General features: G+C 36.4%; 3 protein-coding genes across 4 annotated transcripts; 2 read left to right on the forward strand and 1 right to left on the reverse strand.

Annotated features, from left to right (window-relative positions):
* The first annotated feature begins 1,669 nt into the window (after nucleotides 1-1,669).
* On the forward strand, nucleotides 1,670-27,140 carry LOC131778463 (NLR family CARD domain-containing protein 3-like). Of its 2 annotated transcripts, XM_059094878.2 has the most exons (9): nucleotides 1,670-1,807; nucleotides 1,994-2,059; nucleotides 3,338-3,408; nucleotides 17,576-17,637; nucleotides 19,899-20,558; nucleotides 20,955-21,062; nucleotides 22,891-23,013; nucleotides 23,599-23,709; nucleotides 24,787-27,140. In XM_059094878.2, the coding sequence occupies exons 5-9, from the start codon at nucleotides 19,922-19,924 to the stop codon at nucleotides 26,901-26,903; spliced, it is 3,096 nt and encodes a 1,031-aa protein (XP_058950861.2). In that variant the 5' UTR covers nucleotides 1,670-1,807; nucleotides 1,994-2,059; nucleotides 3,338-3,408; nucleotides 17,576-17,637; nucleotides 19,899-19,921; the 3' UTR covers nucleotides 26,904-27,140. The 2 variants fall into 2 exon arrangements, with proteins under 2 accessions (XP_058950861.2, XP_058950859.2); XM_059094876.2 differs by lacking the exons at nucleotides 1,670-1,807; nucleotides 1,994-2,059; nucleotides 3,338-3,408 and having other exon boundaries at nucleotides 17,396-17,637.
* LOC131778468 (uncharacterized) lies at nucleotides 9,586-10,627 on the reverse strand. The gene has a single exon (XM_066167930.1). The coding sequence runs from the start codon at nucleotides 10,525-10,527 to the stop codon at nucleotides 9,763-9,765; it is 765 nt and encodes a 254-aa protein (XP_066024027.1). The 5' UTR covers nucleotides 10,528-10,627; the 3' UTR covers nucleotides 9,586-9,762.
* LOC131778466 (uncharacterized) lies at nucleotides 10,639-12,795 on the forward strand. Its single transcript, XM_059094881.2, has 3 exons — nucleotides 10,639-10,845; nucleotides 11,530-11,749; nucleotides 12,295-12,795. Exons 2-3 carry the CDS (start codon nucleotides 11,530-11,532, stop codon nucleotides 12,414-12,416), a joined length of 342 nt encoding a protein of 113 aa, XP_058950864.2. The 5' UTR covers nucleotides 10,639-10,845; the 3' UTR covers nucleotides 12,417-12,795.
* Nucleotides 27,141-27,427: the final 287 nt, after the last annotated feature.

Consider the following 27,427-nt stretch of genomic DNA (forward strand, 5'->3'; position numbering starts at 1 on the left):
CGCTATATCGAAGGCATTCGTCGAGGGTAAGAGTACACGGTAATTTTGGTCAGACATTATGAAACCCGCGAATATTGCGAAAGCCCGCGAAAGGATGACATCTAAAAACAGAAGACAATTTTTGATTAAGACACTAGAATGTGGAATGCGTAATGATGGCGGCGACTAATCATTCTTCTTTAAATAAATCGGAGATTGACTTCCTTGAGGAAAACCTTAAAAATTTTTCTTTTGAAAACCAGTACTTCTTCGGTTATTTCGACGGGAAAAGAGACGAGTTCGAGGATACGCTCGAGAGATTTCTTCTTATTAGTTCCACATGCTTTGTAAAGAAGGCCTTGCACTCAAAGGAATTAAATCACAAGAAGTTTTCGAAAAATGGTAGCCAGGTTCTTTTATTTTTAGCTGATTTGTTTGCCTTTATCAATTCGGTGTGGGCCTCGTAGAGACTTGATCTTTGGCCGCAATTTTGTAAAAACTTACGCAATGCTCCGGGCGTGAAAGCGTTGATATATTTAAAAGTATTTCATATATAGGAAAGCCCTTGGAAATCACTCTAAGTGCGTAATCTAGTATACCGAAATACTTTTTCAAATTATACATTTGCAGCGTCTCCCGTCTTTGAACACAATGGTGGTAATGCACCGATCCAATTTTTTGGCAAACCGTTTACCATCGTAAGCATTGAAACTCGGCATTGCCTCCACGGACCAACAAAGGTGAGAATTCCTTTTGAAAAAGAGTTTGAAATATAATGAAAAGTACCAGTAGTATTCGATTTTTGCATAACCCGCGAAAATGTTATAACTTTTCTTGGTATTTTAGTGGAGGAATCCATCGAGCTTTTCGCATACTGAGGAAACAAAATCGGGAAGGTCATTTACATCCATTTACTTCAGAATTTCCCATAAACGTAGGGTGTGTACAATTCTTGAAATTCCCGTTCGTTATTTCACGAATTATCTAACGTTTCAGTGTTGACAAATTTTTCGTATTACGTAAGTAAAAAACATTGAACTTCTCTCAATGGACTCAACGCTGCAAGGAGAATTTCTCTCATAATTTACTTTTTAAGAGACGACATTACCGTCTAAAATTCAAACGTTACTGTTAGGCTTATTAGCGCATTGATAACCTAGTAAATAGCTCAAACATACTGAAAACATTTTTATTAGTTTTTGTATATCTTGATCTGAGCCACATGTGAGTAAACAAAAACAGAGAAGTATAGTTTGATGGCTTGTTTTCATGAATCTAGGATTTTGGGAATCGCTATAAACTACGCGATCGCGCATTTAGTAATATTTCTTCTTCTCCTAATGATTGATACTGGAAGAAAATAGTAACGGTAGGTGTCATGCTATTTTATGTGCCCGTTATAAAAAAATAATTTAAACTCGCATTTATCTTACAGGTAAAAATCCCATGAAAATTGTTCAAAAGAAATATATCTCAGTGGTTATTTTATGACAACCACAAAATATTCAAACAAAATCAAGAAACTGCCGCAGGAGCTCATAGTTCCTTTGTTCAGAACGATCTTGAACAATTCTTTTTTTAATTTTTCGTGGGGAACAAGTGCTGAAGCTTACATGACATATTTTTTATTTAACCGCTGTACTATAAACTTGTGTGTTCGACCCTCGACGAACGCCTTCGATATAACATCACCCTTCCTTGAGTCTGTTGGAATACCTACCTTTTATGACTTTCTTCGTTCTCTCGACGGAAGATCAGGAAACAAGGAAAAGAATCGGTTTAACTCACATTACTATCCATGAGAAGAGTTGACCCGAAGAAAGAGCAGGTACAGACAACATAGTTAAGTTATTCACTCCGTAACTTTAACTTAAACTTCAATAAGCCGTTGTTGACTTTCGGTATTTCACTCGCGTAAATGCGTATGATTACGAAAATTTTAACACAAGCCTTTGGAAATAAGCGTATGGTGAAGATACACTTGATACATAAGCTACTTTTTTTCTCTTTTCAGGACGATTGCGTAGCCTCTTCACATATCCCGGGTGTAATTATTTCGTTTAAATCACCATTCTGAGATGTAAGTAGATTCATGAATTATGAATTGATGCGCACTAAAAAGTCACTTTATTTTACTGATCTAGACTAAAGGGACAGGGAAATGCTTTAGTGAAGATTGGAACACGCAATACGTATCAGTCTAGGCGGAAGTTGCTATTTTCGAGAAAGCGAAAGCCTTTACTCACAGTTCGTTTTTCGGTGCCAGAGAATGACTTGCCTTCTCTAATTCAATGACATGTTTTCCGACAACTCGAGTTAAGCATTATTTATCGATGATATTTTTTTCAACAAAATTATTGTGCCTTTCAATTCAATCTGATCGATAAACCATAGGACATTTGACCACAAGTAATGTTTGGGACAATTCATGCAGTCTTTATATGATTAACTTATTTTCCACAAAATGTGACTCTTATTTGGTGCATGTAAGCTGGTAAATCTAATAGTGCTAAAACATTATATTAACAGAGAGGCTTTCTTATACAGAAAACCCAAAAGATAGGGAATATTTCCATAACAAATAACCATTGAGGAGGGTGAGATGGAAAGAAAATGGCGATTGAGGTTCAGTGTGCACTGAAGAGGTTATTGAGCATTTGAACTCTAATCCCAAAGCAATCTTTCTTTGTGCCTTAGCATATAGCTTTACTTTACCAGTAACAGGAACCACTGAATAGTCTGCAGATGTTAAATTATGCAACAGCCAATTCAAAGCTAAGTTTCCCAAAAACTATTGAAGTTTCCTCTGCAATTTGTTGAATGACATATTTACAAATTAAATTTCCTCAGTTCCCAGTTCAACCTGCTGTGTTCTAAAAATAGCAAACACATGCAGTACCCATGAATTGAAATATCTGAAGGTTTTACCATTATAGGATTCCTCTTGGGTGCAATTATTTTCGAACAACCCCTTTTCAGCATGATCGGGTGAAACAGCCTTATGTCATCTATGTCTTTCAGATTGTCCTAAAGCTTTCTTCAGTTCATTTTATTGTTCAATAGCAACAATTACTGCCTTAACCCTTTAACTCCCAGATCCAATTTGTAATTCTCCTTACTGTCAGTTATACAATTCTTATAATGTTAGTTCAGAGGATTTAGTATTGGATCAACTAATTATCCCTGAATTGAAATTTTTCATAATTCTTGTCATTTATTTGGTTGATTGTAAGGAGAAATTTGGTCTTGGTCACTCATGGGAGTTAAAGGAATAAATATAGCACCTTAAATGGAATTTTTGTGACTGTCAATATCTCTCACATTTGATTAATATTTATTTTATGTTTTTATTTTTCAGAAATTATTACATGTCCATCATTTTCTGACTGCTCATATTGTGATTTTTTGAAGGCAGGAAATCTTAACAGGGTAGGTATATATGTTTTTTTTTCCATTTTTCCCTCTTTAATATAAGACATATATGTAAGGATTTTTTGTGTCTTATTCTCATGGGAATGAAAAATGTGACCTCTCACGCGAAAACGTTCCTTACGGTTTGCCGTTTTGAAACGGATAGCCGTTCGTAAGCCGTTCATCAGCCGTTCGAACGGGATGGGATGCCGTTCGAACGGCCTGAGCTATCCGTTCAAAAACAATTAGGAGCCGTTCGAACGGCTGGAGCTATCCGTTCCAAATAGATTGGGAGCCGTTCGAACGGCTTGAGCTATCCGTTCAAAAAAAATTGGGAGCCGTTCGAACGGCTGGAGCTATCCGTTCCAAAAAAATTGGGAGCCGTTCGAACGGCTTGAGCTATCCGTTCAAAAAAAAATTGGGAGCCGTTCGAACGGCTGGAGCTATACGTTTCAAAAAAGTTGTGAGCCGTTCGAACTGGATGGTCGTGGCGAACGGCTGGCGATATGTTTTGAAACCGTAGCTTACAATTCCTTTGGAAGGAATGTTTCGAGCCGTGATCCTGTCAAAGTTGATAGTCTTCGCACTGCGATCAGTCAAGAGTACATCGGACAGACTAAAGTTAGTTTGGTAAACACTTGAAGGTTCCTAATATAGCGTGTTTCCCCTCTGCAAGGAATTAAACTCTGCTTTGTTTAGAGCATGCTTGCCAAACCAACAGTACCATCGCGTGGGAGAATAACAGTAACAACATTCAACACGAACTTTGTATAAATATAAGCATTGTTTACAAATGCCTTCATGAATAGTCGCGGTTCTTTTTCTACTCCTCCATCATCTTTAGTTACCTAACATTCGATTATCGATACACATTTTTTATTCAAGATCAAGTTTATTCAACTAGTTTACCGAAAATGTTTTGACGTTTGACAGTATGCAAATATCAAGCGCTTTTGACTGAAATCAAAATGGAATCTCCTGAGGGAATACACCGTACCGTCGGCAAGATGTCAATCCACTCATTACCAATGCAAACACAAAGCGTGTGTGTTATTCATATGCTAAGTTGAAAACAATTACTCTCCATTTGTCCAATAAAAACTGTAGAATTTCGATCCGCATGCCTCGCTGATTCGCTTTTATTGTACACACTCACATCAACGCAGCGGACAAAAATAATAGCACCCGCTTCTTTGTTAACTTAAAGAAATTGCTTGCACTCAAGGTAGCGAAAATTACTCCGCACATCGTAAAAATTGTCACTATAAATTGTGCCTGTTAGTTCTGAAGATACATGGTGGGGAAAGCGTCGCCTGTGTTCGGAAACGAGATGTTTACAAAGTCAATTAATGGCGTTACATTACGAATTACATGTAAACAATCCATTATGTTCAAGATATTCATAAATCACAGTTATATACAGCCAAAATGTTTGTGTAAAAGTATATTTCATTGGATGGCCAGAGGAATTTTTAGGGGATGGTAAAAATAATGAAAATCATCATGGCCCATACCATTTTACAACTGCTTAAATGATGAAATTTAAATTATTTCATATCTAGCCCAATCATGGATTTTTAGATTAAGGAGACCCTTAATTGTTTAAAAAATAGTAATCTGAAAGTTGACTTTGTGGAAAATGACTAATAGAGGCTGTTTATTTTTGTCCAATGAAAAGTGTGTGAAAATGGCTGGCATGCTGAAAGGTTTAAAATGATTTAAGTAAGACACATGTATTCATTAAATCTCACCAGTGGAACAAAACTAACAGAACTCAACACAAGGAAGACCTTGTGGATAAGATTTTTTCCAAAATGGGTGTACTTTGTATGTGTAAATGAGAGCAAGTAACAAGTCATTATTTTGTTATGGATATTACATAATGTCCATAATAAAACCAGTCCTCTTTTTTTTGTTTTCTCTGAAATTATAAACCATTTTTTTTTTGTCAGCCTGGCTCCTTGTTTACTTTTTAGGGGCCTAAACTTGAGTGTTGTAAATTATCGAAATCCTGGAAAACACACGAAAACATAAAGCCCACTTCATGTAATGGAAATCATATTAAAGACATTACATTACAGACATCACATTATAGACATATTATATTATGGACATTATGACTGCATGACTTTAATTATGGTAATTCTCTTTGGAGAAATGAATGCTACATGCATACCAATTTGTTCAAATTTATCACATCCAAGTTTTCAGTGCTTTTAACTAAACACCATTAACAATAACCATAACAACAACTGTACATTGATTAGGAGAAGTAACACCACGCTGACATGAGGAGTATAAATTTTCAAAAAGTGAGTCCAAGTGTGAATAAAGTTTTTTGAGACATACATGTATATTTAGAGTCAGCACCTTCTTTTATAATATCTGAAGATAACAAATTAAAATATAACATGCAATGTTTCAGAAATGTAGCTTAAAACAAGCAATACTTCAACTTTCAAAGGCCATTGCACTGATAATACTATAGAGAAAGTTGTCAATTCATGCAGTTCAGTGCAGTGTAACTTTCCAAAATAGTATCAACTGGCTTATTAAGAGTCAATGAATAGTACTCTTACAAAAAGTTCAGAACAATCCAAGTTTTGTAATTAAAGCAGTGTTTAACTACTGCAATCTGCAGCTAGTTTGATTATTTATTTGAAAACATTTTCTTTTTGAAGATATTTAAAAAGCCTCTTGAGATATGAAAGACTTGGAACATGGAAACATCCAGTGCCTTTCGGCTCTTTGGAGTCATAGAAGACTCTTCTCTTGTGGACAATATCAATGTTGCTTCTCAGAGGCCAGTTAAATGTTTTGACAACTTGGTGAAGAAATTTGATTTCAACTTCATTATCAGTAACCCTAAGGGCTCTTCCAATGTAAAACTTGGTGTCACACTAGAAATCTGCACCAGAAAGCAAGAACCAAAAGACAGCAGAAACACTAGTTAGAGCATGCTCATTAAAACTGAATCGTAAAGAGCATGCTCTTTATGGAATACTAGATACCACTATTACATGTACACCTAAGTTTAGTATTGATGTTATGATTATCAGCTGAACCAAAAAAGAGAATTAACTTGTAATTGAGCCTGATTAGGATAAATTTATCAGTTCTGACAAAGTCAATTATCAAAAGTTCATATTAAATAAATAAAAATATTCCCTTATTCTTACCAGTGTAAGAAAAAGTTCCACAGCGTAATGTCCGTAACAAAAATTGTGTAATGTCCATAACAGGAAGTTTTTACCTCAAACACAAAATCTAAATACAGAATAAGGAATACAACTAGATTTTAAAGTTATGCAATCTGCACGATGTGTTGATGTGTTGTGTGTGTGTTCTCATCTTTGTCCCTGAAATCATATGGAGGGTCACATTTGGTCAGCCTTTGTGAATCATGGAGGTTTTTGTTGTTGTTTTTAATTCTAGTTAACTTTTGATAATTATAAATGAATAAAGGGGGTATAAGTTTCTAAGGGAACTGTGGTACTGCCTTGGTGGGAGAGTATACCAGGATAATTTAGTATTATCAGTTGAGTTGATAAGGTTTAAAAAGATGACATTTTGAGTTTTAGCCCTTTGTCAGAGCAAACAAATTGTCAGCTTTTAACCTCATTGCAGAGGCAAATTTACATTTATTTATCAACTCAGCTGACAATAAGAAAGTACTTTGATACAATTATATAATGTTTCCGTTAATACCACTTATAACCTTGGGGCACCTGTTAGTGCCCTTATTTGTGACCATCATTGTCTTTCATAACTGATATATAGTAACTGTTGTTCTGCTGCTTGTCTTTTCAGACTTTCTGACTTTATCTCTGATTCAAGGGTTATTTTCTTGAACCCAGGAAACTCTATACAAGGTAGGAGGACTTGCTGCTCTTTTTTTCTCTCATTTTTGAAACTTGCCTTCATTTTGTCAATCTGTATTAACCCTTTAATTGCCATGAGTGACCAAGACAGAATTTCTCCTTACAATATCAACACAATATCAACCAGAGAAGTGATGAGAGTAAAGAAATGTATAAATTTGGGGATGATTAGTTGATCCAATATTACTGTAAATTCTCTGAACTAACCTTATAAGAATTGTATGGTTTGGAGAAAGGATTTGATGTGAGAGTTAAAGGGTTTACTTAATAATTTATTTGCAGGGAATAATTTTGTCCTGTTTGCATATGTTTAGAATTATGCATGCTTTTATTTCACTCATATCCATGTAGTATCAATTATTTTTTCTGGTAATGTTATGTCGAGACATGTTTGTAGCATGTCGAAGCACAAAATCTGACCCAATGCTGGACGAATCACAAAGATCATGTAAACAATCCAAAATGTTGTGGATTAGGAGACCCTAAATTGTTTAAAAAATAGTAATCTGAAAGATGACTTTGCGGGAAATGGCTAAGAAAGGCTGTTTATTTTTGTCTAATGAAAAGTGTATGAAAATAGCTGGTACGCTGAAAGGTTTAAAATGATTTCAGTAAGACACAATGTATTCCTTAAGTCTCACCTGAACAACAAAACTAACAGAACTCAACACATAGAAGAACTTGCAGATAGGATTTTTTCCAAAATGGATGTACTTTGTAAATGAGAGCAAGTGCAACTGGCTTACTAAGAGTCAATGAATAGTACTCTTACAAAAAGATCAGAACAATCTAAGTTTAGTTATTAAAGTAGTGTTAAACTTCTGCAATCTGCAGTTAATTTGATCATTTATTTGCAAACATTTTATTTTCAAAGATATTTAAAAATCCTCTTAATATATGAAAGACCTGGAATATTGAAAGGTCCAGTGCCTTTCAGCTCTTTGGAGCCACAGTAGACTCTTCTCTTGTGGACAATATCAATATTGCTCCTCAGAGGCCAGTTAAATGTTTTCTAAACTTGGTGAAGAAATTTGATTTCAACCTCATTATCAGTAACCCTAAGGGCTCTTCCAATGTAAAACTTGTTGTCACACTAAAAACCTGTACTGCATTTCAGAAAGCAAGAACCAAAAGACAGCAGAAATACTAGTTAGAGCATGCTCAATAAAATGGAATTGTAAGGAGCATGCTCCATATGGGATACTCCACCTACCACAGTTACATGTACACCCAAGTGTGATATTAATGCTTTGGTTATCAGCACAACCAGAAAAGAGAATTAACCTTTAACTCCCAAGATCTAATTGTTAATTCTCCCCTCTAGCTGCTACACATTTCCTTGTAAATTAGTTATGAGAACTTGGTGCTAGATGAAGATAACAGCTTCTACCTGATAAGTTTGAATATTCTCATCACCTGTTTCCTGAATAATGTATGGATTTGTAGGGAGAAGTTTTACATTAATCACCTCTGGGAGTTAAAGGGTTAACTTGTAATTGGGCCTGATTAAGATAAATTTATCAGTTCTGACAAAGCCAATTATAAAAAGCTCTTAGATAAACAAAACTATTCCTTATTCTTACCAGTGAGTGTAAGAAAAAAGTTCCACAGTGTAATGTCTGTAACAAAAAGAGACCCTTGTATAAAACATAGCTGAACGTTCTTGATGTAGAGGGCATACTAGCATTTTACATTTCCCTGTAATCTATGCTTAAATTGTATTCAGTAACAGCTCATATGCAAAAGAGGCATGCATTAATTTTTGCAGTTCCAGGTTCAAATCCCTGTATCAGAATGCACATGATTTGTGTGAAATCCCCACCTCCCCGGACCCAAAGAACTGTCCATTGATGTCGATTGACTTGCAAATGACGTAGGTGTCCAATTACATGTATCCGATTTGAAGTATGCAGACATTGGATACCAGTACATGTACAGTACCAACCTGATCAAGCACCAATTACATGACAAATAGGCCTCTCCAGAACAAGAATTTGTTATAGATAATGAAAATAATAACGATAATGATGATAACGAGCAACTACAGAATACCCGGCCACTCACCCCCCTTAGATCTACTGCTCCCGTGGTCTATGGTGTGCAGTAGGCTGGTGAGTCAATACGTATTTATTAAGTGTTAAACTGAAGCGCTACCACAGTCCGCAGTCGATGAATAAGAAATTAAGTGTGGAACTGAACTGTTACTGCAGTCCCCAGTCCCGAAGTAGATGAAAGAACAAGGTATATTATTTTGTGATTTCTAATGCATTTATTATGTTATAAATTATGACGACTGTTGGACTGTGGTAGTAGCATTTGAAAATACTTGAAAAGTGGCTGGGTATTCTGAAGTTTAGCCAATAATAATAAACACAATTACATACTTAGTCTTGCACTTACCAGAGAAAAACTTAAGCAGCTGATTTTCAATAGGCACTTCAATGAAGAATCCACCGTTGTTTTGGATGCTTTTGCCACAAATGGTACAGTTTCATTTGACATCTTTGCCATAATATGCCTTGCAGAAACCACAGAAGTAATGCTTGACAACATTTCCCTTCGCTCTGCTCAGAAATTGGAACAGGTTGTTTACTGTTGTCTTGCAGTTGTTAGGCCGGGGACAGTGAGCCTCTATTACTGCAAGCAAATCATTGAATGCTTCACGTGTAAGCTTGTGCTTAAACACGAAAGATAGCAACAACACAACACTTGAGTTACTTGTCATTGGAGTTCCCGAATATAGCATGTCATCTGATTCTGCTCCACAATGTTCTGGAATGCATTCAGTGTCTATTTCATCAGGGTTCTCACAGTCACTGAAAATGTCCGAGCAAGCATCCTCGTCTTTGACAAATTGTTCAAAAGTGTTAGTATCCGCGGAATCAAACAGTTCAAATTCGTCTCCGCTTATCCTCGAATTATTTTCTTCTTCCAATCCAAATGTGCTTGAATCTTCCATGTCTTGCACTTGAAAATAGCTGCAGTCTTCACCTAAAATCATGCTGTTTGTTTCTGCTTCGAATATTTCAGCAGGATCGCCAGTACAAAGAGGCTGTGCATGTCGCGTGTCGGGAATCATTTCTTCAACATCGCATTTGTTTAAATCATTTCGTGTACCAGTTGATGATTGTTTCGCTTTATAGAGGTTGCCTTTTCGTCTTCTTGCCGCTGGAAATTTGTATAGATTAGAATGACGCATGTATTCTCGGTAGCGACCTCTTTGTTTTCGTGCAACCTTCTCGCCATCGTCGGCCATGTTTGGTGACTTAAAGTCTAGTTCCCGGTCCCTCACACGTTAACCCCACACGTGTTGTTATTCAAGTGCGCGTGCGTAGTGGACTTTCGGACTCAACACAAGAACACGTGGTGTTAAATTGACCAATAACGAGAGCCCTTCAGACCCACGCCAAAATGCGCGTCCTTTTCAAATTTTTCACACATTTCGGCAAGCCTTTCTTCAGAGAGTTTGTTACTTATACAGAGCGAGTTTTAAGGTTTGTTTGCCTATTTCCACTGCAAGAAAAGATGGAAAAAAATTCAAGGAAAAGAAGTGCTCCAGCGCGTCTAAGAGAAGGTAAGCAACTCGATTGAATCGTGTTTATGAAAGCACAAAGTGATCGACAAGCATGCATGTTGTCAGATCAGTGAAAAGAACTCTTTACTGATCAGTCTATCCAAGAGCAAGTTTCAATGATTGTAATCCGAAAAGTATGCCTGTTTACTACGTTAAGGCCGTAAGTACATGCACCTTAGTTGTTTATAATTTTTGCCAAACTATCAAGTTTATTCAAAAGGATTCACTTGTACTCTTGCATGCTTATAGACCTTGCATATCAAACATTTGAAGACAAAGAAAAGACAACCTTTACTCACTCTGCACATATCAGTTGCCTAAATTTCCCTGGAACATGTTTAAGTAATGTCTCTAGCTAGAGAGTAATAACAGAAACTACCGGTAAACTGAACTTAAAAGGAAAATTTGAGCCAAAGTTATGAATGGATTTCCCCCCTTGAATAGAACATTTCAATCAGTTCTATTGACTTTGGTGCTCCAGCAATATTATATAACGTTATGTTTTTTCATTGAGTTATATTTGCGTGGTGTATTGTTTATTTATTTGTTCGTTAATTAGGCATTCTTCTTACCCATAACTTGATTTTTTTTGTAAGCTGTTTCAGTGCAAACGACCAACAATGAACATGTAGAGGTCACAAACAGACTAAAATATAACTTAGTATATGTTTTTTTTATTTACAGATGGTAGAGGTCATGGAGGGATCCAGTGTCTTCTGGTACCCTCACCAACGGGCCTACTGTTCTGCGTTCAAGTCCTGGTCCGGATATGTCAACGCTGCTGTTGACATATTCTTCACCAAAGAAACACTTGCAATTTCAAGTGCAAGGGGAAGTGACAGAAAAGGCAAAAGCGGTGATGCAAACATTCCGTTGACCCCCCTCATCATTGATGCCCTTGTTGGTAAGTAGTGCAACACTGAATTATTTTATTCAGAAATAAGTACATAACTTGCAGTCATGGGGATCTCTAACTCACTAATTAGAACTTGAATTGACTGGGTTTTTAAGGCATTGTTGTCCTTAAAAAATAAGCAATTTAATACAAACTTGCATACAATAATTATGATATAGAATTGAAGCAGAAAGAATTTTATTTGGACACAAAGTACTGGAATCCCAGTAGTTTCCATTGCAGCCCATTACAATTAACCTGGATTGAAACTTCCACAAAAAATGTATAAAACTGATCTAAAGGTTTTAATCTTACTCCCTTAGCCACAGCAGAGATAATTAAGACACCAGTAAATGAAAAAAAAAATAATGTCACTGAGCTTTCAATTAAGTTATTAATTTTATAAATCAAGCAAACAAAACAGAACCCATTACAATTGATTACCTCCAATCAAGCAATTTTTGTTTCTTGGTAAGGCAACATTCCACGTATAAGTTGGGGTACTGTTTTACATGTAAATATGACTTAATATTAACTTAAACTTTTTTTTTCAGGTAAAATCTGTTCAAAGTTTTCAAAGGACTCTCCTCAACCGAGCCAAATCATACAGAAGATAAACATGAAATGTGTGGAAGCTAGAAGGCCCCCAAGAGTAAGAGAGCAACGAGCAGAATGAACACTTTTTATAATTTCTGTAAAACTGTTTAACTTCAAGAGTTTACCAATTTCATTATGTTGACCAAAAAGAAAATTTCTGTTTGATAATGTTGACCAAAATACAGAATAACAGTTTCATAGTCTTGGCCAAAAATAACAGTAACCGTATTATAGTGTCGATCAAAAAGAAGAGTAACAATTTGACAGAGTTGGCAAGTTAAGTCGTATTGCTTGATAAAAAAAAGTAGTGTTGTTAATGATAGTGTTGAGCGAGAGGAAAACTACCGGTTTCATAGTGTTGACCTAGAAGAAATATAAGATTTTTGGTTTTTTGTTATTTTTATTCAATTTTTTTTGCAAGAAATTTTAGATGCAATTAAAGATATGGTTTCAATGGACGAATATGATGTCACCATTACTTGCCTTTAACCTCACAGTCCCTTTAGTAATTTCTGAATCATATGGTAAAGATATGGGGCTGAAGTCAAAGGACCCCATAGTGTTCCCATATGAGATGTCAGCTTTGCTGAATGCTATGGGAATGATATGAAATCCCATAGCAATCCCATAGAGAATGGTCAAGGGTCATTATGGGAATGGTATGGGATTGTTGCATACCATTCCCCTAATGGATACTATGGGGAATATATGGAACTTTACGAAATACGTAGCAATCCCATAGAGAATGTTCAGCCATCATATGGCATCACTATGGGACTGACCCATACCATTCCCATACCAGATCCTATGGGGAATGTATGGAACTTTACGAAATATGTAGAAATCCCATAGTGAAAGACAATAGAATGCACTTGGCGGGCACTAGTCACTATTTATGGGTTTGATATGGGAGCTGACATCCCATATAAAAACCATGCAATGCCCATAGATTAGCCATATGTTGTCCCATACCATTTTCATATTTGGACCATATATGTTCCATATCAACAGCTTTGGTAAGGGCTCTATTGAAAATACTAAATTATATCCTGGTATACTCTCCCACCGAGGCAGCATCACAGTTTCTTTAGAAACTTACCCCCTTTATTCATTTATAATTATCACAATTCAACTAGAATTAAAAAAACAACAACAAAAAAAACCACCATGATTCACAAAGGCTGACCAAATGTGACCCTCCATATGATTTCAGGGACAAAGGTGATAACACACACAAAACACACCAACACATCATGCAAAATGCCCATTGTTCTCGTGAAATTCACTATATCTAACAGTAGTGAAAAATATATAGATCTGTAATATTAGCAAGTGAACTGTACTCTGGAGAGCTATGATTGGTCATAGATTATGCAGGCTGTCCTCCTCAGGGAATATATCACTCTAACTCATTAACTGTTCAGGCGGAGCTAAGAAACAACGGCTTAATAGAAAGTTATTGTTTATGCTATTGTTATAGAAAATCACTCATTCATGCTTGTGTTACAAGCTGGACGAGCATTCAATTTTGAAACCTTTCATTACATATTCATCTCTTTCTACACCTTACTCAATAAACACTTTGGTTCTATCATTAACCATATATAAGATTCTATTTTCATCAGTAAAATCCACCTGCACAATTTTTCTATGATCATAAGGACATAATAAAGTCTTAAAAGTCACTGACACCTGTTTCTCTGAAATGAAATGTGCCATCATGATTCCGAGAATCACGAGGGCAATTCCATGTTACAGACATTACATTCAGAGACCAATTTTTTGGAACCTAATTTCCTTAAAAAACTTATTTTGCACAGTTTTCAATGTAGAATTTGTACAAACATTCCTCACAGCAAGGGTACATGACCATCAGCAGAAAAGAAACTTTCCTTTCTTTGACAACGGCTTCCAAAATTTTTGGGTTAAACTCTGTTACGAACGTTACCAAAAAAATCAACCTACAATTTTTTATGTTCGCTTGACACTTTTTTCCTTGTGAATTGACTATTCAGAAAAAAATTATTTCAAAATAACAGGAACAAAGCTGCTTCATAGCTTTTTTAAAATCTAGTTGTATCCCTTATTCTGTAGTTAGATTTGAGCTTGAGCTAAAAACTACTTGTTGTGGACATTACACAATAATTGTTACAGACATTACACTGTGGAACTTTTTTCTTACACTCACTGGTAAGAATAAGGAATAGTTTTGTTTATCTAGGAACTTTTTATAATTCACTTTGTCAGAACTGATAAATTTAACTTAATCAGGCCCAATTACAAGTTACCTTTTAACTCCCAGGGGTGATTAATGTAAAACTTCTCCCTACAAATCCATACATTATTCAGGAAACAGGGGATGAGAATATTCAAACTTATCAGGTAGAAGCTGCCATCTTGATCTAGCACCAAGTTCTCATAACTAATTTACAAGGAAATGTGTAGCTGTTAGAGGGGAGAGTTAACAATTAGATCTTGGGAGTTAAAGGTTAATTCTCTTTTCTGATTGTGCTGATAACCAAAGCATTAATATCACACTAATGGGTGTACATGTAACTGTGGTAGGTGGAGTATCCCATATGGAGCATGCTCCTTACAATTCTGTTTTATTGAGCATGCTCTAAAACTAGTGTTTCTGCTGTCTTTTGGTTCTTGCTTTTTGAGACACAGTACAGGTTTCTAGTGTGACACTGAATTTTTCATTGGAAGAGCCCTTAGGGTTACTGATAATGAGGTAATGAATTCAAATTTCTTCAGCAATTTGTGAATACATTTAACTGGCCTCTAAGGAGCAATATTGATATTGTCCATAACAGAAGAGTTTACTGCGGCTCCAAAGAGCTGAAAGGCACTGGAAATTTCAATGTTCCAAAAAGAAAATTTTTGCAAATAAATTATCAAACTAACTGCAGTCATTGCAGTCGTTAAACACTGCTTTAATTACTAAACTTAGATTGTTCTGAACTTTTTGTAATAGTACTATTCATTGACTGTTAATAAACCAGTTGATACTATTTTGGAAAGTTACACTGCTCTGAACTGTATGAATTGACAACTTTCTCAAAAAAATTATCAGTGCAATGGCCTTAATGTTGAAGTATTGCTTGTTTTAAGCTTCATTTCTGAAACATTGCATGCTATATTTTAATTTTTTATCTTAAGATATTATAAAAGAAGGTACTGACTTTAAATATGATATGTCTATCAGCAAACTTAATTCACACTCAGACTCGAAATTTTTTGAAAATTTATACTCCTCATGTCAGTGTGGTGTTGCTACTGCTAATGTACAGTTGTTGTTATGGTTATTGTTGTTAGTGTTTAGTCAAAAACACTAAAACTTTGATGTGATAAATTTGAACAAAATTGGTATGCATGTAGCATTTATTTCTCCCAAAAGAATTACCATAATTAAAGTTATGCAGTCACAATGTCCATAATACAGTATAATGTCTATAACGTGATGTTCTTAATGTAATGTCTGTAACATAATTATCATAAAATAAAGTGGGCTTTATTTTTTCTTGCGTTTTTTCAGGATTTTGGTAATTTACAACACTCAAGTTTGGGCCCCTAGAAAGTAAAATAGGAGCCAAGCAGACCAAAAAAGACTGGTTTTCAATTTCAGAGAAAACTAAAAAAAGGACTGTTTTTGTTACGGACATTATGAAATGTCCATAACAAAATAATGTTACTTGCTCTCATTTGCAAAGTACACCCATTTTGGAAAAATCTTATCCACAAGTTCTTCTTTGTGTTGAGTTCTGTTAGTTCAGTTCTTCTGGTGAGATTTAATGAATACATGTGTCTTACTTAAATCACTTTGAACCTTGCAGCGTGCCAGCTATTTTCATACACTTAATTTTCATTGGACAAACATAAACAGCCTCTCTTGGCCATTTCTTGCAAAGTAAACTTTCAGATTACTATTTTTTAAACAATTTAGGGTCTCCTTATTCCAAAAATTCATGATTGGGCTCGATATGAAATATTTTAAATTTCACTATTTAGGCAGTTGTAAAATAGAATAGGTCATGATGGTTTTGGTTATTTTTACCATCTCATAAAAATTGCTCTTGCCATTCGATGAAATATAATTTTAAGCAATTGCTTTGGCTGTCAATGGCTATATGTAATGGCAATTTATGAATATCTTGAGCATGTTGGATTGTTTACATGATCTTCATTATTCATCCAGCATTGGGTTAGATTTTGTGCTTCAACATCCATGCTACAAACATCATCAAAAGTAACCTCTCCACATGAAAAAAATAATTTATGCAGAATCACCATGGTAGCCGCTAATTGCCAAAGGGTACCTTGAAGGACTTAAGTTAGGTTTAACTTGGCAAAACCTATGATAGACACTTTGCATAAATGTACTAATTTCCCAAGACATGCAAGCATGGGGTGAAAATTTCTAATCCATAAGTACTTTGTCAAGGATGGAACCAGATCTCTGCACAAGATCTTCCATATTCCTGTTTTAGGAGGGGAGCTTAACCTTTGATTTTATATGAATTAATAAGTCTTAACCAGTGACCCAAAATTGAGTCTCTCGAATGTTAATGTTCATAAGTCAACATACAGTTGAAGCACTTCACAAACCTAGCTGTACTTAGTAATTAAACCAGCAGTATATCAGAAGGACCACCAGAATTTCAGCAACATTTTCTAAGAGTATTTCCACATGTTTGTAGCCAAACATAATTACAACCATTGATCACAATATAATTAAATAGTTAATTAATATAATGCATAGTTCTTGACATAATATTACCAGGCAAAATAATTAATACTCACATGGATATAAGTGAAATGAGAGCATGGAGAATTCTAAACATATGCCAACAGGACACAATTATTCCCAGCAAATAAATTATCAACCCTTTTAACTCCCACATCAAATTTGTAATTCTCCTTACTCCCAATAATACAATTCTTATAATGTTAGTTCAGAGAATTTAGTATTGAATCAACTTATTATCCCCAAATTTATATTTTTCTTTACTCTCATCACTTATCTGGTTGATATTGTGTTGATATTGTAAGGAGAAATTATGTCTTGATCACTCATGGCAATTAAAGGGTTAATACAGATTACTTTGTTCTAATTATAAAATGTTGCCATTAATACCACTGATAACCTTGGGCACCTGTTAGTGCCCTTATTTGCGACTGTCATTGTCTTTCATAACTGATGCATAGTAACTGTTGTTCTGCTGCTTCCCTTTTCAGACTTTCCGACTTTATCCCTGATTCAAGGGTTATTTTCTTGAACCCAGGAAACTCTATACAAGGTAGGAGGACTAACACTGCTCTTTTTTTTCTCATTTTTGACCCTTTAATTGCCATGAGTGATCAAGACAGAATTTCTCCTTACAATATCAACACAATATCAACCAGATAAATGATGAGAGTAAATAAACATAAAAATTTGGAGATAATTAGTTGATTCAATACTAAATTCTCTGAACTAACCTTATAAGAATTGTATGGTTGGGAGTAAGGAGAATTACAAATTTGATGTGGGAGTTAAAGGGTTAATAATTTATTTGCTGGGAATTACCGTTTAAAATTGCTTGGAATTCTTGAAATTCAACATGTAAAAGGATTGCTTAACCGGTTTGAAAATTTATTTTACCTGTCATGCTTAAAATAAGAAAGAACACTGAGTTTACTGAAAGACATATCATATTTAGAGTTATTACCTTCTTTTATAATATCTAAAGCTAAAAAATTAAAATATAACATGCAATGTTTCATAAATGTAGCTTAAAACAAGCAATACCTCAACTTTAAAAGGCCATTGCACTGATAATACTATGGAGAAAGTTGCCAATTCATACAGTTCGTACATAACTTCCCAAAATAGTATCAACTGGCCTATTAAGAGTCAATGAATAGTCATCATCATCATCATCATCATCATCATCAGGTCGAGCTTGTTCGGTATTCCATGACACGCTCCCTCCAATGAATAGTACTCTTACACATTTTTGCCAGTGGACACATTCTTTTATGAAGGTGATAATATTACAGAGACTTTTAAGTCTGTTGACTTAGACGTTATTGTTTCACTGTTCAATGAACTGAGAAACCACGTTTTCTACTGGTACATGAGCTTCAATGACCCTGTATTGTATTGGTGACAATTAGAGTTACCTTCGTCTGGTAGAATTAGTTTTGGCTTAAAAAGGTGCATTTAATATCAGTGACTGTGCAATCTGTTTTCTAGGGTTCTACTGGTCTAATTATCAATAAGTAGAGAAACCATAAATTGACGGAGTTTTAAAAATGCTGTTAATGTCCCCAGGTGTGATAATGAAATAGCGATTGGGTAGGAAATCTACAAATCCCTTTAAACTGCTCCTCCATCCAGGAATGTGGGTGCTGAGTGGGAGACCTGGTGTTATGTTGGGTAATATACATGTGAGGAATTACATTTAGTTTTGCACTGAAAGGGATGGTTAATACCCCAGTCTTTCTAGATAGTGCCTTCTTGCTGTAGGCTGCTATTTAGTAATTGTTGTAAACACGGTGACCTAAAGTAATATAATTCCCGTATTCGTTGTGTTGGTATATCCTGGTCTAGTCACGGAGTTGGTTCTATTAACTGACCTGGTAACAGACTGATTCCCATATTGATGAAAATTTTCCTAACACAGTGTAGTTTGCTTGTGATTATGTAGTTTTTGTCCTTGTTGGGATGGTGATGGATGATGCTTTTGCAATTATGCTTCAAGTGACCAAGTTGTAGCAGTGATCCTTGCAGGGTGGTAAATGGAGATTGTGCAGTCTTGCTTTGATGTTTCACTGCAGTTTATATATTTGTGTCTGCTTGTGGATCGTTTTGGAGTTAAAGAGGTTTTAAGGTTTAGGTATAATGGTTACGCTGGCAATGGTTAGATCTTTATGATGCTGCATGAAGTAGTAAAAACAGGTGCAGCTTTTGTATTAATGCTGGTGGATCTGTGATTACTTTTATTATTAGATGCTTCTTAGGCGAAATAGGGTATTTTATTAGTTATCTCCTAAATTTTAGGATTAGGTTTCTCTTTTTATATTGGTTTTTTATTTTAGCAGTACAGTATATATCATTTAATTATTTTAGTGATTTGTAGGTTCACATCAGCCTTCCTGGCTGCCAATTTGTAACCCGCATCACCAAATAAAATGATGATGATGATGATGATTAAGAATCAAACGTCAACCAGCCAGAACTGACCGGGTTTAAGGCCCTCGAGGGGAAATAAAAACTTATTTCCCCTTAACCTTTAAATCGCGTTTCATTTCTGCTCTTTATGTCTCTGGTTGTTACTTTGCAAACTAAAAAAAAAATCTTTCTTAATCCAAAAAAACTGTGTTGAGATCTAATACCTCATATTAAACCTCTTATTAAGTCGACAAAATAGTTTTTTCGTTGGTGTTTCGTGCTCCTAAGGATTTAACAAATGATATCACGATTTTAAACGATTTCTGGTCTCAATTGGCTATCGGGTTTTTTTTTTTCCAAATGGTCTTAATTCCCATAAATTAGTGTCTATTCCATGTTTGACAGGTCATTCTGATAAATTCAGCTTCATGGGTACGGCTCCATCGCCATTTGCGTCTACGAAAGAGACAACCAACTATGCAAGGCTATGCCGCCTCCTGGTGGATATTGGATGTCAGGTGCTCCGGTCCACTTTTGACAAAATACATCCACCAGCGACGCTACATACAGTTTTGGGGTGTACCTCAGTGCATTACGCCAAATTGCAGTCACTGTACAAAGGGAAGAAGAAAGTGCTGAATCCCAAGCAATGGGGAAAGTTGTACCCTACTCACAAAGCTGTGTCTTCTAAAGACTTCGACATCACACTCCTAACAGTGCTGCTTAGAAATATCTGTAGTTTGCGCACTCCTACTAAGGGATGGGATGAGCTTCCCCCAGCTACAGACATACGCATCGAAGATGACATCGCCAGAGTGAAGTATTACAGGAACACTGTATACGGCCATGCTTCTCAAGCCTCTGTGGATGACAGTAGTTTCAGTGCTGATTGGCAGAAAATACGAGAAGCTTTGGTGAGATTGGGAGGAGCTCATTTTAGAACTGAAATCGACAATCTTGAGCTCGACTGCATGGATCCAGATATGGAGGAGCATTATCGTGAACTGATGAAACAATGGAAGAAAGACGACGACAACATCAAAGACAGGCTTGAAGGAATTGAAAGTAAGAAAAACATTATCCACTGCCAATGTGGATGAATCAGAAGGCTACAAAAGTGTATTTTTCCAGTTAACACGGTAGTGTAGGTCAGCTCATGATGTTTTCATCATGGTCGGAACTAGTCTCATATTTGGAAGGTATATTTGCGTTACGTGTGTAAAATGAAGAATTAATCCAAATGTTCAAACTATGTTTTCATTTGCAGTATTTTTATCTGTTCGTAGGTACTCGTGTACAACTGCTCGAGTGAATTTTTGTGATTTCTAAGCGTCTTATTGCGTTTGATCTATTCGGAATCGACTAGATGTTGATATACGTATCATTGTTTTATCTGCACCTAACGTGAAGCTGTGATATAAATTTGCTTATGAAAATGCGCATGCCTTTTAAAATTTTCAGGTTCCCTGGATAACACGAGAGACACAATTGACAAGATAGAGATCGAAGTGAAAGAGGTGAAAGAGAAGCTGAGTAGTCTGACGGTCTCAGCTGAAAAAAGCGCACAAGGTTAGTTGGTAGAGAGAGCTACTCACAGCGAAAGAAAAGAAATTGTTAAGAGCGACACTGTTTTCTTGGGTACATAACGCAGCTCATATGAATGACGACGGTAATCGCTGGATGTCGGCCAACACAGCATACTTTACTAGTCTAAGAGCACACCCCAGTCACTACTGGCACTGGTTTTACATGAAGATTCTATGTAATGTGTGGGATGCCACGGAATCTGAGATTTGGCCCTGGCTACCTCTCGGATTTGATGGTGTTTTGAAAGTACTCATACTTAAGAATCATCGTAGTCGGGATAGTTCATCGTCTTGTTTTAGTATTACCTTTCTTATAATGAACATAACTTCCTAGTAGCGTTAGATGTGACCCGCATATTTCTGAATGAAACAACTAAATCCTTCTTCCTGGCGTATTGTGGAGTATTCAATCCAACATGGGAAAATAGTTTAATGTGGATCGTCTTGAGTAAAATAGGTTAGAATAAGATGTATGCGGTTATTTTACATTTCCTGAGGAAAAGACTGTCGGCAAAGCCTCCCACTTCATCGCAGGCGGGTCTCTAGATTTCTCCAGCTTTGAATCACCCCGGTGTTGGGTAACTCATGATGTTTTCATTTTGGACGGAATGTTACGGGAAAATTTACTGATTTTCCCGTGTGTGTTATTCGGAGCATATTTATTCGTAAACTTTTACATTTAACCATTTCAAGTCCTTTCATTCTAAAAAATCAAAAAAATGCATAAAAACCACAGTAGCTTTTGAATAGATTTTTGTTGTCACTCGCTTTCATCACATGCACCTGCTTGTCGGCACTTTTGTCATTTATTACATGGTTTTTAAAGTAAATATAAGTGTTGATGGTCTATCTGGAAACATTGGTTCTCATGGTAGATAGCAGCTGAGTTTAAACGCGTAAATTTAATTTCTTTTCATGCGATGGTTTCCAAACCAACCTTGCGTAAATAAGTAGAAGCTTTTGATTGCTTTTCCGTTTTTATTTCCTAAGCTGCGCTGCTGCAATTAAGATAGGTATTGTTTTCTATATCAGAGATGTAAATTCGCACCTAAGTTTCCTACGTTAATGGCCGAGGGTTTATTGCATCCGTCTTTTTAATTTTGAGATTCTTTTCGTCATGGAAACAGATGGAATATTTAAGTAGTTTTCATTTAACTTCAAAGAGACTTTTTTCGCTCCTTTGTGTCCTTAATCAAATATTGCGATTTGTGTAACAATAGCACTTCACACCAGTTACTTCTTAAGCAAGTACCTTGTACGGCTTTGATGATTACAAACTAGAGTATGCTAGAGGTCATGTCGCTTGTTGGCCTGACCTAGAATAAAAGTACTGTGGAACCAAAGATTGTCTTATCCTTGACGTCCGTATAAGCTTGCTCGAAGTAGATCTCCGTGTACCAGGAAATCGTGACGAGTTTCCGTTCTCGCTGCCGAGTCGTCTCTTCAGAGTTATTTCCCCCAGTTGTTATTGTGCCGTCCGCGAAGATTCAGTTTTCCAGCTAGCGAGCGAAAACCTATCGTCACAGGAACCAGTCACATACTTGGAACGTTATTCTAGCGTTATGTGTGAAAAATAAAGAATTAACCCAAATGTTCACACTGTTTTCATCGGCAGTTTTTTTTTCTGTTCGTGGGTGCTCGTGTATAACTGCTGGAGTGCATTTTTGTAATTTCTAAGCGTCTCATTGAGTTTGATCTATTCGGAATCGACTAGATATTGATATACGTTTCATTGTTTTGTCTGCGCCTAAACATAAATCTGTGGTTTAAACGTGCTTATGAAATTGCGCCTATCTTTCTTACATTTCCAGATTCGCGAGAAAAGATGAGGCACGACCTCAGAGACACAACTGAGAAGATAGAGCTTAAAATGAAGGAGATTTTAGAGACGCTTAGAAGCCTGACGACCACAGTGGAAAAAAGCACAGAAGAAGGTTGGTTACTAGAAAGAGCTACTCACACATAAACTGAACTATCAACAGGGATTCTGTTAACACATCTTCTGAGCATGACCACATTATTCGCGTGATGTCAGACAATTTAACATTTTTTTAGGTAATGTATTGTTGTAAGAGCACACCTTGGCTTTTAACCTGCTCTGGCTATAAATGAAGATACTTGGTAATGTGTGGGATGAATGGGATGGTATGGATGTGAGACTACCTCACGGTGTTGGATAGTTTTCTGACAGCACTCATACATATTTAGCCGAGAAGGTTATTGCCTTATACTAATTTTACTTTTGTTGAAGACCTAAGGAGAAATGAGAGGGCGGAAAGGCGTTCTTTGGTTTTTATTAATTAGTTCTTACAATGTCGCTTTTACTGACAAAAATCTTTCTCAGACTATCGGCTCCAATGATATCAATATTTGTATCTTAGGTTTCACAAGGTTTTTTAGAATGTTGTATAGAATAAAAAGAAAACACAAAGGAAGGGAAAAGGATCTATTTAGTTAACTTTTAATATATAAAGTGACTCTCACTCGGACTAAAAATTTCCAATGTTATTCCACGAAAGGGTCTCTTGAGAAAATGAGAAGCGAAATGGCAAAGATGGACAATGAACTTAAAGAAGTGAAGGAAAAGCTGTGTACTTTGGCAACCCCTGTGGGAGAAAGTAAGAATGAAGGTCAGTTGAATTATACAATAAAAGTTATCCTGCTTAACCGCAAATTTAGCCGTAGTTAACAATGTACTGTATGTAAGAGAGAGATCATCCTATCTTAGAGAGATTCAGTTTTTCAATTTAAACAATCTCTGGAATAGTCTCTGTGGTGTGCTTTCATTCCCTTCAATTATTTAAACTTTCACCCGTAATTAGCCCGGAAACATTAAATTTTTATTAGAAGGGAGAACGCTATAAAAATAAAGTACAGTTTTGACGAAAATATTGGCATTAAGTTCGGCTCCATGTTCGAAATTAACTGAGCAGGTTCGACGGCATTTATAAGCTAAATGGCCTTTGGTCATTAAATTAACATGAATCATACATTGATACCTTTTCGTCATTGTCCAAGTAATTTCTTTGGCAATGGTGTCGAACTCGTTCACTTATTTAAATTCAGTGCCGAATACCTAGCAGCATTAAATGTGATCCGCATATTTCTGAATAAAGTAACTAAACCCTTCCTTCGCTCATATTGTGAAGTATTCAATTCTACATGGGAAAATAGTTGAATGAGGATCATCTCTAGTAAAATAGGTTAGAATAAGATGTATGTGGTTATTTTACATTTCCTGAGGAAGAAAAGACTGTTGGCAAAACTTTCCACTTCATCGCAGGCGAGCCTCCAGTTTTCTGCAACATTTGTGATGAAACCGCGTGACAAAGAAGGCAGAAAGGCGTTGTTTGGTTTTCATTTATTAGTTCGTAGTCTCGCTATATCCCGAAAAAGCCTTGCTCAGATTATGGCTCCAATAATATGAATATCTATCTCCCGTGTAATTTATTTTACAACAGAAATTCACTGTTAGACACCGGTAAAGCCGAACAAACAGAGGAGGTTCAACTGAATTCATAATCTAAATGGCTTTTAATCAGTAAGCATGAATCATACACTAAAACCTTTTTGCGTAGTCCTAGTAATTTCTTTGGCAACGGTATCGTACTCATTCGCATATTTAAATTCAGTGCCGAATACCAGAGAGGTATCATAATTTTCAACGCTGCATTCATTAGATTTCTTACTTATTTTGCTACTACTAGATATTTTTGATCCAACTGAACTTATCAATGGAATTCGCCAGCTGTACAAGACTCGTGAGGGATGGCTCTCACCATTTCCATGGTGTGAAGAGTTTCAGTTTTTTCTTGGAAATATTTTTACAAGGCTCAAAGTGGTCAGAAGAAAGAAAACGAGAGGAGAAATCACTGACGTATTTGTTGACATGTCGTCAATACTAGACCCGTATGAAGAGTGTTCAGCGCCGAGAACGGTGTTGATTGAAGGAGAACCTGGTATGGGAAAAACCACCTACTGTAAAAAGTACGCCTACGACTGGGCCACAAAACAGCAAGCACCTCAGGGCTGCGGCTCAACAGCATTAAAATTGGTATTGTTGCTGAAATGTCGAGATATCCACTCTGACGTTTGGGAAGCCATTGATGATCAGCTGCTGCCCCTAGGCATCGATGAAAAAGTCAAACAACAATTTTTTCAGTTTATTCGTGAAAATCAGTCCAGCATTTTATTGATATTGGATGGATTGGATGAGTTACCATCCGGGAAATTGTCGATGTTTTCCAAATTAATTGAAGGAAGAGAACTCCCTAAATGCCACATAGTTGCAACAGCAAGACAAGAAGCTGGAAAAGAGGTGAGAAAATGTTGTGACGCGCTGCTTCAGATCGAAGGATTCACTGAAAAGCATGTGATAGAATTTGTCACCAAGTACTTTAAAGAAAGGACGGATTTAGCCACCAAGCTCTCGCAACGGATGTCGCGAGATAAAAACCTGAGAGAAATAGCGGCCAATCCTCTAAACACAGCACTTCTTTGCCTTTTATGCGAAGAGTTTGAGGGCACACTCCCCGAAAGCAGAGCTCAACTGTACTTGGATATGGTTGAATGTGTTTTGAGAAGATATAGAAAAAAGAAGGGACTATTAGAAAAGATCGAAGACCTGACAAACCATTACAAACCGCAATTGAATCACCTTGGAAAGGTAGCGTTGAATGGTTTACTCGACGATAAGCTGGATTTAAATGAAAGTGAATTGAGAAACCATGCAAAAGACTTGACTGAATTTGGGTTTCTGTCAGTGCAGCGTGGTGGCAGCAAACTGAGACAAACACTGCATTATGCCTTCTTACATAAAAGTTTTCAAGAATTCTTTGCAGCATTCTTCATTTGTTCTCAGATTCAAAGCAAGGAAAGGAAACCTGAAGAACTAGTTTCCGATCCAAGGTATTTCGTTGAACTTAAACAAATACTTTTGTTTTCGTGTGGAATTTTGGCCATGAAATGCGATGAAAAGGTTGTGGCTCTTGTAAAGAGTTTAACAAATGGAGTCAACAAAAATGAAGGCCGTGGTGCAAAAATTGTATTGGAGGCCATCAACGAATGCAAAAGAGAAAAAAGTGATTTTCACTCGCATTTATCGCAGTCGTTTGGAACTGGTTTGAATCTGACCAATTTGTCTTTGTCTTACAATGGTATTAGTGATGCGGGTGCTACATGTATTGCTGAGGCAATGAAAGTGAACAAGACGCTAACCAATTTGTATTTGTCTGGGAATGGTATTAGTGCTGCGGGTGCTACATGTATTGCTGAGGCAATGAAAGTGAACAAGACGCTAACCAATTTGAATTTGTCTGGGAATGGTATTAGTGATGCGGGTGCTACATGTATTGCTGAGGCAATGAAAGTGAACAAGACGCTAACCAATTTGTATTTGTCTTCAAATGGTATTAGTGCTGCGGGTGCTACATGTATTGCTGAGGCAATGAAAGTGAACAAGACGCTAACCAATTTGTATTTGTCTGGGAATGGTATTAGTGATGCGGGTGCTACATGTATTGCTGAGGCAATGAAAGTGAACAAGACGCTAACCAATTTGAATTTGTCTGGGAATGGTATTAGTGATGCGGGTGCTACATGTATTGCTGAGGCAATGAAAGTGAACAAGACGCTAACCAATTTAAATTTGTCTGGGAATGGTATTAGTGATGCGGGTGCTACATGTATTGCTGAGGCAATGAAAGTGAACAAGACGCTAACCAATTTGTATTTGTCTGGGAATGGTATTAGTGATGCGGGTGCTACATGTATTGCTGAGGCAATGAAAGTGAACAAGACGCTAACCAAGTTTGATTTGTGTTAGAATGGAATGTCTTGCTTAGGCAATTAAAGCAGGGTTTAAACAACTTTCAAGTAGAAGGGCACTGCCTTTAAAGAAGGCAGGTACCTTGGAAAATTGAGGGCCGAAGGCCCGAACTTCTAGGGGGGTCCGGAAATTTTTAAAAGAAAAGTCTCCCAGAAACGCATTTTCCTGCAATCTGGAGAAGAAATCTTCTTGGAATTATGCATACTTAATCTATTATAATAAAAAAAAAATGGTCCTCTGGGAGAATTTGTTTATTTCACTGTTGTTTTCGGAGCCTCTTTTTATCCTACAGTTACAAGTTAAAGGCCCATTTCCAACCTTGATGCAACTCGCGCCGCGATCCAATTTCCTGTTACACGAAATTCCCAGATCACTGAAACCCTTCTAAAATCGTCCTTCTCAAGAGCCATCCTGAACATATAGTCAACAGTTTTACGGTAAATACATTCGCCGTTCGTTATTTCACTGTTTCCTTACAGTATTTTGAATTTTGTCTTGAAGAATCCTAAGAAAAAGTTTTT

Source organism: Pocillopora verrucosa, chromosome 6 (genome assembly GCF_036669915.1).
Source record: "Pocillopora verrucosa isolate sample1 chromosome 6, ASM3666991v2, whole genome shotgun sequence".
Classification (NCBI taxonomy): domain Eukaryota; kingdom Metazoa; phylum Cnidaria; class Anthozoa; order Scleractinia; family Pocilloporidae; genus Pocillopora; species Pocillopora verrucosa.

Bases quoted from the DNA above. Each gene is read 5' to 3' on its own strand.
- LOC131778468 (XM_066167930.1), bottom strand. From the start codon at position 10,527: ATGGCCGACGATGGCGAGAAGGTTGCACGAAAACAAAGAGGTCGCTAC.
- LOC131778466 (XM_059094881.2), top strand. From the start codon at position 11,530: ATGGTAGAGGTCATGGAGGGATCCAGTGTCTTCTGGTACCCTCACCAA. The intron at 11,750-12,294 runs GTAAGTAGTGCA...TTTTTTTTTCAG, and splicing joins CATCATTGATGCCCTTGTTG to GTAAAATCTGTTCAAAGTTT.
- LOC131778463 (XM_059094876.2), top strand. From the start codon at position 17,538: ATGCATAGTAACTGTTGTTCTGCTGCTTCCCTTTTCAGACTTTCCGAC. The intron at 17,638-19,898 runs GTAGGAGGACTA...CATGTTTGACAG, and splicing joins CCCAGGAAACTCTATACAAG to GTCATTCTGATAAATTCAGC. The intron at 20,559-20,954 runs GTAAGAAAAACA...TAAAATTTTCAG, and splicing joins CAGGCTTGAAGGAATTGAAA to GTTCCCTGGATAACACGAGA.